This window comes from Cyprinus carpio, chromosome A13, assembly GCF_018340385.1.
Source record: "Cyprinus carpio isolate SPL01 chromosome A13, ASM1834038v1, whole genome shotgun sequence".
Taxonomy (NCBI): Eukaryota; Metazoa; Chordata; class Actinopteri; order Cypriniformes; family Cyprinidae; genus Cyprinus; species Cyprinus carpio.
The window spans coordinates 11,103,164-11,117,510 of NC_056584.1; the positions used below are offsets into that span (position 1 = coordinate 11,103,164).

Consider the following 14,347-nt stretch of genomic DNA (forward strand, 5'->3'; position numbering starts at 1 on the left):
TGGACTTTAACATAACCTGTTTAGAGCTTTAAAGGATAGTTCAAACAGAAATTAATTTTTGTCATCTTTCACTCACCCTCATGTGATCCACAACTTGCATTGTTCCATAGAATGCAAAAGGAGATGTTTAGTAGAACAGCCAAGCTGCTCTTTTCCACACAATAGCAAGTTGTATGGACTACTTTCATTGCACTTATTTTTAAAGTCTAGTAACCTTTCACTTTCATTGTATGGAGAAGCGCAGCTTCTATATTAGACATCTCTAAATATCTCCATTTATGTTTGATAAAACAAAGAGAAACATACGGATTCAAAGCAATAAGAGAACGAGCAAATAATGACAAATTTAAATTTCAAAATGAATTATGCCTTTACATTAAACACTCGTGTATGTTTCCACTGATTAATTAACTGATAACTTTGAGAACAGAGACTTGTATATTTTCTTTAATAATCATAAAATGGAATACAAATGTTGTCTCAAGTACATATAAGACTCTAAAAACTAAAAAGGTTTAAAACATCTGAGGAAGGTCTCATAGGATAAGAAGTCTGCCACTCAAAGCAGACTGAACAGGTAGAGATCTGTAGATAAAGAGTGCACGTAAAAATCTTCAGGCACAGTCACCAAAGTGTGGGATGCGTGTCATTACAAAAGTGTGGAGATTTGGCTTTTGTAACCCGCACACAACAACACAATCATACACGGATTGGAACACAAGAAATCTGTAAACAAATGTTCTCCATAAAAAAACAACTCTCATATTCACTGACTAGGTGCTTTCTGTAGGAATAAAGGGAAAAAGGCTAGTGAGCAACTCCAGCGTAAGAAAAACATTAATAAAAATAAAAAACTGAATAAACAGAGCCATTGTATTCAAGTCCTGAGTTTTTAAAACAAAACATAAAAGGCAAAAACATAATTCAAAACACTGACGAAACCCATAGAAGGTTTTACAGTAAACAAGATTGATAGTTTCCAGGCCCGTAACGGTCATTTGAGCGTACTGAAATAAATCAGTGAACACAGAAGGTGGGTTTCATCTAGTCCGCTGGTGAATTGCTAGTCTCTCAGGAGAGGGGGTGAGGGGTCTATTGGCAGAAGAAGCTGTTGAACAGCTCAAACCAGAGATGGCCTGTCACTCAAGGCAGCAGGGTTCATCGGCGTGGTTGGTGTCGGGTAGGTCTGGGAGCGGGTGCCACAGCGCAGGAAGGTGTTGAGGCAGAGGCTGCAGCATCTTCGGCCTCCTCCAGCTCTCCCTGGAGCTCCTGACTAACACTGGACTGCAGTGCAGCCGGCGTCAACCACTCCTTTGGCAGGCAGCTCTGAAGGAAGGGCACACAAGAGCTGAAGTAGGCCAGTCGGTTCACCCAGCGTGGGATCTCTCGACCACAGAGGATCTGACGCAGACGTGAGGTGGGAGACAGTGAGATTTTAGACTCTTTATGGCAACGTGGAGCCAAAAGATTAAAATATATTATATATATATATATATATATATATATATATATATATATATACACTTCCTTCAGATTACCTCTGATAGTGCTGAGGAAAAGTGATTGCAGTTCTTGTGCATGAGGTGATAGGCGTTCCCCTTATATTCCTTCCCCATTTCCTCCACAATTCTCTCCACATCCTCTTCTGTGAAGTCTGTGCTCCCTAAAACAATGGCCTCTCTGAGAAAGCAGGTAGAAAGTAAAGAGGTTGTGAGAAAGGGCGAGAGAGGAAGAGGTTTTTGCAGACATATCCTTTCAAGTCTGATCAGCATCGAGATAAATATTGTGACTCACTTGAATTTGAAGGTCTCTCCCAGTTCAGTGGCGTCACCAGGTGTTATCTCAAAAATACCTGAAAAAGGATAAGGATGTCCTCCATAGGCAAACTCTGCGATAAATGAGAACATACGAGTTAAAATTTCTAAATGTTTTGTATTTATGTATTTATTGATAGTTTTGTGGTATTGTGCAACAGTGCACATTTTATTATTTGCATTCATTTTAAAGGCTTGCCAGTTTAAACTTTTAAATAACTTCACACACATGCTATTCTGACATATACGGGTTTCAGAGTGCACACACAGAAACTGGCTGTCACAGTTCTCTTTTGCACTTCAACTGAAATACACACAAGGTTTACACACAAATAGTCGGTTGTGACAAACGTAAACATTTTGGAGAAAATTGATGTAATCTCCATATACTGGATCAGTGTATAAAGTGACACATGCTGCTGTCTGTGTCATTAATGTTAATCAAACAACAAAAACAAAAGAGAACAATCACTCACTGCTCCTTACTAAAGAACTTTTGTAGCTTTAATACGAATCAATGTATATTTAATTCACTGGGCGAAGGAATGTTACTAAGAAATCTTTTATTTTTACATTTGATTATTCAATTTCTTACTTGAATGCTACTGTTAAAAAGCTACTGTACCTAAAAATTTTAAACACTGTTGTTTAAAACTCCTGACTGCTGATTGTGATCTTGGCAGAAAAAACAATTTTGATATACATTATTTTTACTCTATCGCCCCCACCCCAGTCTAAGGCTATTAAAACGCTCTGACAAGCACTTGACAATAGTGTTATTATTACTGATATACTCTTATTTATGCTGTATTATTGTTTGTACAATTTGTATAATTTTCGGTTTTCATTTCATTTTTAGTAATTTTGTTTGTTTTTGTCATTTTTTTATATTTCTATTTAGTTTTCATTTATTTCAGTATTTTAGTAATTGTAGTACTTTCAGTACAGTTATTTTATTTTCTATTTACATTTTCATTTAATATTTATATTATATTTAAATTAATGAAAATGTTTTTACTAGTTTAAGTTAGTTTCACACTTAGGTTAAGGGTGTAGATAGTGTAAACGAACATCTATTTATAACAAACTTCCCCACTTCAGTCATCTATGATGTGAGGTTTAGTCATGTTTAGACACCCCCTTCTTTCTTTGTTGCGGTCATACAAGTTAAACACTGGATTTCTGAGTAGCTTGACTCATTTGTGTCTGAGTCATAATGCGAGCCTTACCTCTGCCATAGATCTCAATTCCTGAGTGAAAGACTCCAATTCCCAGAGAGGTAGTGAACTCATTGATCCAGTACTATAAGGAAACAAAACAAGCCTGAGTCACATACAGTCAAATGATAAAAGTGTTTCAAGGACAACTGGGTTGCTGTTTTGATTAGCAGTGTTCAATGACAGTGGCGGTGGTTAAGGATGTTAATAACAGGTGTTAATAATATATTCAATAGATTCTCATTCTCCATAATAAACCATTCTTAACTATGGACTTAATGGACTCAAATGCACAGTACTAGTACACTCCTATAGATCTTAGTGAGGTTAGACACCACAATGAATTTAACACGGATGAAAACGAGACTGTGAGGGATAGATTGATGGTTATGAGATTTTGAGGTATAGTTCCACTTTCCTGGAAAGTTTAGCTCCAACCCTAATCAAACATACTTGAACAAGGTCTTCAGGATTACTAGAAAGTTACTGACAGGTGAGTTTGATCAAGGTGGAAAGTAAACTGCAGGAAAGTGAACCTCGAGGGCCAGAGCTGAGAACCCCTGACTTATAGTTTTTTTTTCAATGGTACACACTGTATAAATGTGTCATTTTTGTGCAATTTTCACAACTCATTTTTCAGTCTACTGAACTTTTTTTTTTTTAGAAAGAGGATTCGTCAGCCGAACAACTGGTATATTGTTAAACAAAAATCAATTGAATGAACTGTACTTCTACCCTTACGGCTTTGTTTTCATTCCTGTCAAAAATAAAACATGGCGCCACCCTGACTAAGGTATTTATAACTTAAATCATTATTAAAACAAATGGGGGATTCAGAACTCAAATTCTGAGGAAATCGGTTGATCTTTTTTTAAATATTCTGTAGGTGCCCCAAATATGACGTGCATTTAAAATGTATATTCATAAAACAGCTATAAACATTATTTTAAAACCTTCATTAAATTTTGTCCATTTTAAAATGAATTATTTTAGGTTTTGTTATGCAAATTATCTTTACGATTACACTACTAATCCATTATGACTTACTAAAACCATCTGAATAATTAAACTAAACAAGTATCCAAGATGATTGCCACATTCAAAACGAGCAAACATGCAGTGAAGAGTAACGTATGGATATGTAGAGACGGCCAATGTGACTCAGTGCATGACAAACCTTTGTGTTCACAGCCAGCGTATTTCATTAACAGGTCTGTTGTTTGAGGAAGTATGCAACAGCTGCCTCCAATTGATTATGTGTCCCCAGAAAATAAGATGTCACCAGACCAGCTGGGTTCTAGATGTCCAACAGTTTATGTGCTGCGCTACTTTATCTATATTTGTAATATATTCATCAGCACATTTGTTTTTGGCACAGTGTAAAGTGTTGTTTTGTTGAAACATAATTTAAAGATACGAAAGGTTAGTCAATAATAAGTGTAAAGAGATGAGAAAAATTTTGCAGCTAGATGGGTCTCCAACTCCTTATCATTCAGGGTTGTCAAATAATGAGAGTACTCTTATTATAGAGAGTTATATTATAGAGAGTACTCTACTTATCCTTCTGGCCTCAATTACTTCAAAGCTTATTATACATATCCTTCATCACAGAACTGGGGATTAGTCTCTCTGTGATCAGCAACAGGCTTCTAAGTGTGATTTTCAGCAAGAGTACTCTTATGCCAATAGAGCTGCGATTAGAAAATAAAATCTACAAGCTCTGACATGAATTATGTGGGAGATCTCACACTGATGAGTTCCTACGGGAACTGCTGTAAGGGGACTTTTCATTCCAGTTAAAGACCTCATGGTCATGCTAGAACCTGGGTTCATGACAACAATGTTTGAGGACATAAACCCATGATATTCGAGGATGTGTATGATTAATAATGATAGCCTCAAAATTACTTACAAATTTAGAAATTACTTTCTAAACTACACTTTAGAAATCACAGGCCACTTATCTGTCAAAATAGAAAGACTGGTACTGACAGATTTCCCATTTCCTGCTTAATAAGCTGCACATCTCATACATGGTTTATAGGCTAAACTAAGAACATACAACTTGTAATGTGATTCCCATCCACATTATTGACACATTTTAAAACCTGGAGCAGCTCAAATCTCTAGCCTTAATCTTTATGTGAGAACATGTGCTTAAAATAGTCCAACATAATACTATGAGTGAAGAGGCCTAAGGAAAGTATACATTTCCATGACCCTGTTTCAAAGAGGGTCAATGAGACACATGAGACAGACTAAATCTTTAAATGGAGACTATTCAGGTTACTCAGTGATCAATGACACTCAAAAGGTACGGTCAATTTTTATAATCTTTTTTTTTTCATTCCACAATGCATTTGTACACTGTTTAATGTAAATGAATAGTGCTAAATACAGTATGTAAATAATATTATAGGATATAATATATACATCCATGAAGAATTATAAATTACATAATCAAATTAAAAATGATGGAAAATATAAGAATTATTATTAAAAAAAATTTATTTTATATAGACTTTAGATTTTACATTTATTGCATATTTTATTATATATATATTTTATTTTTTCATATTTATTACATATTATGCATACAAATACTCAAGTACTTTGAGAGCGTAGGGAAACATGACTCATTTGTAATGCTTTATGAGAGTGGGTGGGCGGTAAAAAGTTCTTCTGGTGAAAAATTGCTTTTGTTTAGATTTTTTGTTATGATTCTCAGACTGGTAAAGGCTTTTTCAGAATTATGGGTAATGTAGATTTGCCACCAGGAATTCTGCTGTTGAACTTGATTGTTTAAAAATAAATTGAAACAATGTGGCCTGATAGCTCCAACAAAAGCATATACCATTGTTTAACAACCTCATAGCTCAAAGTAGGTCTGTCTTTAATGGCTTATTACTTATCGTTAAAAAGCAATTTCCATATGGAGACAATGAACAGGATTTTTACTTCTGGAACGGATTATTGCACTACTTCCACTACGTCTCTGAGGGTACGTTTACACGACAACAATGCACTAAAAATGGAAATGTGTACAGATAACATTGTTAAAATGATCCCCCTTCATATGGTTTCACGAAAATGACTAAAAACACGTCACTGTTTTCACAAATTTGCAGTTTATATGGAGACAGTAAGAGTGTCGTTTTCAAAAACTTCCACTTTGGGGTCATTTACGTAACACCATTTTTAACTAAAAATAAAAAAAAAAAATTGTGTTTTGGCAGGTCATTTACACGACAACTGCGTTTTGGGGGCACTATACCATTATCATCTCTGTGTAAACTATTTTGTGAAAATTTGAGAAAACAGTGACATCAAGCGTATTACTTGTTCACATAGTGTTTCTTTTTTTCTTTAAATAGTGAACTGGTGTGCTTGATTGAGTTTTATAGGTTTGTTAGCTTGTTAATGTGAACAGGGATTGTTTTGACAACGTAGTTCCCTGTTCGCGAAAAACACAGAGGTACATTGCTGTCTTGTAAAGTTTGTGTTTTTGCCATGGTCGTGTAAACGCCATTCCCTTTTGAGTGCTCACACTACATTGTGAAGCATTCACAGTGGGAACTCCTCCCCTTCTCCGAAATCCTGAAACCTTATAGGATAATGCCAGTACAATAAACTAGCCAATTGTCGCTAATTATGAAAATTGCATGCAAATACTGACAAGCCTGCAGTCAGTATATAATGTAGTGATAGCAATTATTGCCTCAGAATCATTCGAAGACGCACCTGAAGACCTCTTTTTTCACTGAATCCGATGGCTACATTCTGCTGAATTTGGGCAGGCCCAATCGACCCGCCGGAGCAGCACAAGCACTGCATCACCTGCCTGGGCCTGGCCCACACTGAGGCAGAGTTCTCTGAGTCTGACTGCGTGCACTGGACTGACTTGCCGGCACGTGTTTTGAGGACTCGGAGGAGGCTCATGGCTCATGGCCTTATGGGTACGAGGCCCACTGCCGCCATCGAGCCCTTCCTTGGGTCCTGCCATCACCTCTTTCACCAGTCCTTTTTGCTGACGAGAGCAGGTGGTGAAGTCGTGGTCTGCACCCGTCCACTCTTCCACTCAGGCCATGTTCTCCCACATGGACGGGGTGGAGGCTGATGGCTATGTGCGCATGCCCCTGTCGAGGAGACTGCTGCTGCGCATCTGTACCCTTCCTCGGCCACGCTTGGCGCAGACCTCAGCCTGCCTTCTAAGTAGGGCTGTGCGATTTGGGGAAAATATCTAATTTTTGAGTTTTTTTTTTTAAATATTTTGGGTTTTTTTTTTGATTTTATTTTTTTTTTTTTTTGATTTGAGATTTTGATTTTTATTGTTAATGGTTTGGATTAATGTTTGGGTATCATTAACCTGCTGAAAATAACAACAGAAACCATCACAGAAATTCTTATGGTTTCCATTAAAACAATTACAAAATTCCTTTTTATATTGTGTTTTGGGCATTATTCCAGTAGGAATTACTGTTGTTCTGTTGTTTCCCATCTGACAGATTACATCCCACAAATAGAATCCATCAAATACCAGTAGACACAAATATAGTTTATATTAAAGCCAAAATCCATTACGTTTTCTATTTTGTTTTGGGAGGGGTTCTATTGTTTTTTTTTTGTTTGTTTTTTTTAGCAGGGAATATTATAATGATATTACTACTTTTACAGAATTTACTTAATTACTAAATTTCACAGGAAAGATTAGTTGCAAATAAAGAACTGCATTACTTAAATCAATTTTTAAAGTACAACATGGGTTACATAGGCTGATTTATTATTTTTAAAGAATTTGGGACTTTAAGAACAAGTGTTCTGAATGTTTTAAACACGGAGCCAGGTGCGAGTTGCCACAGGTTGTGTGTGTGCATCAACCTCGTTCTTATTGCCAGGTGCGCTCGTAGAGACATGTGGTGCGGAGCCGCGCGCGAGTATAACCAAGCATTACGAGACAGACTGCGTGTGAGTGGTGAGTTTAAACAGCTCCTCCGTGAGACACGGCAGAGAGGAGCGAGTATGAGAAGCATTCAGAGACACAGGCTGTGTGTGCGCTCTTCTGAATTGGGAATAGCTAACATGCATTATAAACTTCTTTCAAATTAGAATCTGTTGGGGAGATAAAATGTGCAAGATAACGTATATGTACTAATAAAAACATCTAAGAATGTTTCTTTTATTCTCCAGCACTGAAAGCAGAACCGATAAGGGAGCTCTTGATATGTGTTGTGACACAGCTCTTGCAAATTAACGTTACCTTTTTTGTTGGGTGTCTGTCATTTCGAAACCGAAGTAATCTCATATAGCATAAGTTTTTTTTTTTTATTATTTTTTTTATATATGTTTTTGTTTATGTAGACGCCATTATATCTGACATTCACACACTCTCTCTCTCCCGCTTCGTGTTTTTTTTTTTTTTTTTTTTTAAATGGTGGGCGTTTACGCAGTTGGTTAGAGCAGAGCTGATTGGGGAGAACGGAGGTGCGCTCACTGTATTGGTTAGTAAGGCTGCAACTCAAGGCTTCCACATCGCAGGCTTTGCGAATAGCAAAACCGCAATGTCTCAAATCGCGACTGCGATTCGATTTCGATTAATCGCACAGCCCTACTTCTAAGGCTTGCAGACTGACCGTCCGCCTCACTGACATATGATGGCGGTGCTGCAGGTCTTTCAAAATAGGCTCCTGCAGTCCCTGGACAGCGGTGACATGGACGCGGATGTTGTGAAAGACCTGCGCACAGAGACGGACTTCACGCTGATAAAGAGCTTTGCTCAAGCCATCGGTCGTTCCATGTGCTTCATGGTAGTCCTACACAGGCACCTATGGCTGACCCTAGCTGACCTGAAGGACTCTGACCGATAGGCGCACCTCAGCGCTCCGATCACTCCCTCCAGCCTTTACAGAGATGCCGTGGAGTCGGTCGTTGAGCGCTTCTCTGAGGTGATGAGTCATCCTTGTCCTAACGGACCGGCCAAGAGACGTCGCTGGAGGACCGACCCTCAAGCGCTGCATCCTGCATTATATTTTTCTTGTTCCTGTAGGTGACAAATGCAATGTTCATGTGTGTTCAATAAAAACACAAACATCCTCACAAAAAGAGCTGTTTTCTCCTAATCATAACGATACGGCGTTACTCGCCCTGACTCAGAGCAGCGAAGACTGTGCCTGTTACGGCCTCTCAGTGTTGTCCTCCACAAGCCGTTTCCCCGCCAGTGCGTTTAAGCCTCGCCAGTCTACAAACATCGCTGTTAGGGATAGTGACCAGAGAGATTTGGCCGCTATGTCAGTTCCTAGATGCGTGGAGAGCATGTGTAAAATACGTCAAGCGCGAACTTTTCAAAGTGATTACGTGAAGTCATGGACACGAATCACAGAGCAGTGCAAGCATTTCTGTTTATAAAGCATATACACTGAAGCTGCACTGAAAAGGTAATTTTGACCTTCAACCGTTTGGTAGCCGTTGAAGTCCACTATAAGGAGAATAATACTGGAATATATTCATCAAAAACCTTAATTTCTTTTCGACTGAAGAAAAAAAGACGTAAACATCTTGGATGACATGGGGGTGAGTAAGTTATCAGGAAATTTTAATTTGAAAGTGAACTAATCCTTTAAGTACTGTTGATGAAAGCAAATAAAAGCTGGATCCTCTCTGATAAGCTGCCAAATACTGCACACATTTCTTTAGACTATAAATCGTTATCTCTTTTCCATTGCATTTACTGATGGAGCTGTGAAATGCATGCGTGCATGCTGACATGGCTAAGTCTCAAAACCTAGTAAGATGACTACGTACACGTTTAAACATGTCCAAAATGCTGCCTAAGTAGGCAGCTAACAGAGTTTAGAGACACAGCCAATGAATCTGTTGAGCTAGTGCCAATACTACACACCTCTGACGAGAACGAGTTATCTCCATTTGTTTAAAGTCACCTACCATATCATAGACGTTCAGAATAACCGGCTCGTTTGCCATCACAGGGATGTTGGTGTTTTTCTTTCACTTTAGCTGCCGACCAGCTGCTGCTGCTGCTGTCCTCCGTTTTCCTTTCCACTCTCTTTCTCAGCACCCGGACTTATTTTCTTTCCCTTTGTAAGCACCTTTGCTGCGTCCTCTTGACTTCTGCTGGTTTGTAACAGTTTAGAGACATCTAAGAGCTGGTCCTGAAAGGGGTTTTCATTGATTGAATTTTTAGGCCACTTTTTTCAGTCCAGCCACAGGGAGTAGCGACGCTGCTAGGCTAACTGCCATTTAGCTTCATGACGAGCGGAGACAAAAAAAAGAACGGCACACAAGAGAAATATAAGAATATCCGTGGAGACTCAGCCATTCAGACGATGAAGTGATATTTACAGTGAACGGAAACTGAAAGCTGATGTACGTCAGATAAAAGGAAGACGTTTTAGCACCCGAGATATGAGCAACCTCCCCCGTTTTGTGTCTGACGTGTGTGCGGTTGAGCCCGAGCGCGAGCCGAACTCAATGCGCGTGCCTGATGATGCCCAACCTCACAGAGCTGCATTACTGCCACTCCGACGCTTTTACAGAAAAAACAACACCCTCCACACATGCACACTTCATCATTACATTATAGTATCGTTACACACCCATACAATAATAAAACCAAGCATATATTCATGTCAATTTGTGTAAATTATTTTGTTTTGTGAAATAGGTTTATATATATACATATATATATATATATATATATATATATATATATATATATATATATATATATATATATATATATATATATACACACACACAGAGCTGGGTAGTATCTGGATTAAGTTATCAGATTCCAAATGTTAAGTAGCTACTTGTAAAAAGATTAAATTACATTTGAAAATACTCGTAATTATACTACAGTTACTTTTTTATTAATTAAATGATAACATTTTATTCACAAAATAGCAATTCATTATTCATAATTTATTTATTCTCCCTAATTCCTATTTTTCATCTTTTAAATGTTCCTTTCTTAAATAGCCTACTATACTCCGAAAGTCAGCAGAATCTCTTTCACCCGATATATTTACTTGATTTTCCCCCCTAGATTTTAAGGTAATACATTAACAATTAAGTAACACATTTGCATGTTCATGGTTCTGTGACGTTGGTTAATGCAGGTAAACAAATTAAAAATATTTTTTTTCAGTTAGTGTTTTATTTTGGTTGTTGTCATTTTAAAATGATTTATTTTAATTGTAAATTTTATGATTTTATGATTTTATTAAACCTATGGTTTTTCATTAAACCTACAAACCCCCTGCGGGTCCTATATGAACAGGAAACCTTGAGGTAATGTTTAATCCTCGTCTACAGAAAGTTTTTTCTTTTGCCCCATGTTCAGTACATGTTTTTTTTTTTTTTTTTTTTTTTTTTTTTATTAATTGCAACCAATTAAAATGTTTGAAATGTATCAAAGTCCAATAAGCTGTGGGAGTCACTTTCAAGCACCATTTGAAGACAAGACTTCCTTTTCTGACACATGGTCACAGGAGCACATGGTGTGAGAAGGCAAGATTATTTGCTTTAGTAATCTTATTTAAAATGACATGAACTGTACATAAAAATGTGTGTGTGCGTGTGAAGGTGTAGAGAAGACTTTTGTCAGGTTTTATGAATTTTTATTTTTTATTTTGCATGTTCAGAAATTCAGTTTTTCTTTTCATTGCCTCAGGGCAACGTTGTGCGATAAGGGGTAAGGAAGCAGGGGTCCACGGCTCCCATCCCTAACCAGGATTTCCCATTGACAATACATACAGGCAAATAATGTGTGACAAAAAGGGAAGATGCAAGGTTCCTGGGTGCACAGGAACACCCAAAGTAATGTGCAAAAAATTGTAACGTGCACCTCTGTTTCACAGCAGTGAAGTAGTGCTTTTTGAAGTTTCACAAGGAGTAAAATCTCATTCCATGAAGTACATGATTCAGGGGTGAGAAACTTCATTCCTGGAGGCCCACTGTCCTGCAGAGTTAGCTCCAACCTAATCAAACACATCAGAACCAGCTAATGAATGTCTTTTAAGATCACTAGAAAGCTACAGCCAAGTGTTTAGTTAGGGTTGGAGCTAAACTCTGCAGGACAGTGGCCCTCCAGGACCGAAGTTTCCCAGCCCTGCTCTACGACACAAACCTAAGTCTCAATCAAATGCAATATATCAGTGTGTTTCAAATGTTTTTCCCTTTTCACTTAATGATTTCTTGACAGATTTGTGATTTTGTATTGCTCTCTGAACACTGTCTTATGATATGTGAACAGAATTTTCTCCATGATTCTGCACCATTGTTGCAAAAATATTTTGGGATGGGAGGTGAGGGGTGGTCAAAAAAAAAAAGTTTTATCAGTAAAATGTTCCCAAATAAACCAAAAAATTATGTGCAATAATATTTTATCATGTACCATCAAAAAGTGTGCAGTAGAGGGTTAATGCACTTATGTTAACAACTAAAATTTAATATATTTTGCTTTTTCTTTGCATTTTTATATCAATATGGTACAAGATTATCCTATTTAAATCAATATGATAAACAAGTTAGGTTAAAAGTAATCTAAAAAAATCTAAAAGTAGTCTGATTTTATTACCTAAAATGTGTAATGTAATGGATTACGTTACTAACTACAATTTTTGTAATGTTATTTGGAATCAGTAACGGATTACAACTTTCAAGTAATCTAGCCAGCTCTAACCAAATTGAATGGTTATAATAGAAAATTTATTCTTATTATGTTAAATAAGGCTTGTTGATAGTTAAGAGACAGTATGTGATTTGAAATAATTGACAATGGGCTTTATTTATAAAACATAAGATGTGTAAATCATTCACATATCCATTTATACATAAAATCCCACTGAACTGAATGGTTCAGTATTATTTAAATTTAAAATTCAATGAATAATATGGCTCATTAGTAAAGTGACAGTATGTACACTATATACACACACACACTAGTAACTATAATACTAACTAATCATTCACACACATTTCTTTAAGCATGTCTCGATAGATGGAGGTATATCTGTAGAAGATGAAGCACAGTAATGAGTGTAATGTAGGATTGGATTAAAAAACTTATAGACGTGAAAGAGCTGATCAACCCTGTGAAGAAAGCAGATTAATATGTTTAATAATTAGCTGCTTTTCTAGATGACCTTTAGATGAATAACAGATGAGAAATGAATTGCTTACACTGGGATTCTGTAGTTTGGACTGCAAATACAGCATAAAGATCACAAAAGCATGGAAGGAAATAAGATATTTGTCACCCCAGAGCATATCAAGTTTCTGCCATCAGGTGGTCAAGATCATCAACTACAAATTTTAAACTTAAAACTATCTCCAATTTATTAGTATTTAATCCCACAACCAGCTTCAGTAATACACCCTAGAATTAAAAACAATGGGTCTTGTTCACTAACTGTGCCTATGTAAGAATTTATGTTCGAAATCTGTTTATGAACTTTTTTACTAACAAAAAAGATTAATCAAAAACTTTTATGGTAAAATTTATTTTATATTTAAGAAAAAATGAAGGAAAAACTGAAATCACATGAAAAAGTGAGCCTTATAAACATGTTAAGATTAAATCTTATAGATATTCATTTATTATTTCAATTTAAATGCATATTTCCTCATGCATGCATTGGAGGGCAGGCTGTAAAGGAAAGGTTGTGGAGAAGACCCTGATAAGGAAATCACTTGGGCATGTTTGATTTAGCATCCTTCGAATTTATTAACATTAATAAAAGCGATAGTTCACCCAATAATGAAAACTGTCATTATTTACTTACCTTCGGTTGTTCTAAACTTGTATGACTTCCTTTCTTCTGTTGCGTACAAAAGAGAACATTTTTAAGAATGTTGGTAACCAAACAGTTGACGGTAGCCATTGACTTCCATAGTATGGAAGAAATACTATGGAAGTCAATGGCTACCGCCAACGGTGCAGTTAACAACGTTCTTTAAAATAGCTTGTTTTGTGTTCAGCAGAAAAAAGAAACTCATATAGGTTTGGAACAACTTGAGGATGAGTAAATAACAGAATTTTCATTTTTAGGTGAACTATCCCTTTAAGAACAAAATCGCGTACGTACTTTGTAAATTACACTGAAGTTTTTCATGAGAAGTTCTAATGAAAAAATGCGAATAATCCATATAATTATTAGTAAATGAGACCCATTGTCCTTTTCATTTAACACAGATTACCTTTTAAATAATGAGATTTTTCAAAAGTGACATGACATACAGATTACCTTTTAAATATTTATCATTAAGAGTTATTTAAAAAGAAAGTGACATGCACCT

The 14,347-nt window shown here is 36.6% G+C and overlaps 1 protein-coding gene across 1 annotated transcript; it reads right to left on the bottom strand.

Annotated features, from left to right (window-relative positions):
• Nucleotides 1–431: 431 nt before the first annotated feature.
• Nucleotides 432–10,553, bottom strand: desi2 (desumoylating isopeptidase 2). Its single transcript, XM_042768777.1, has 5 exons — nt 9,971–10,553; nt 3,044–3,116; nt 1,795–1,888; nt 1,539–1,680; nt 432–1,401 (listed from the first exon to the last, which is right to left on the bottom strand). The coding sequence occupies exons 1-5, from the start codon at nt 10,007–10,009 to the stop codon at nt 1,159–1,161; spliced, it is 591 nt and encodes a 196-aa protein (XP_042624711.1). The 5' UTR covers nt 10,010–10,553; the 3' UTR covers nt 432–1,158.
• Between the last annotated feature and the right edge of the window lie 3,794 nt (nt 10,554–14,347).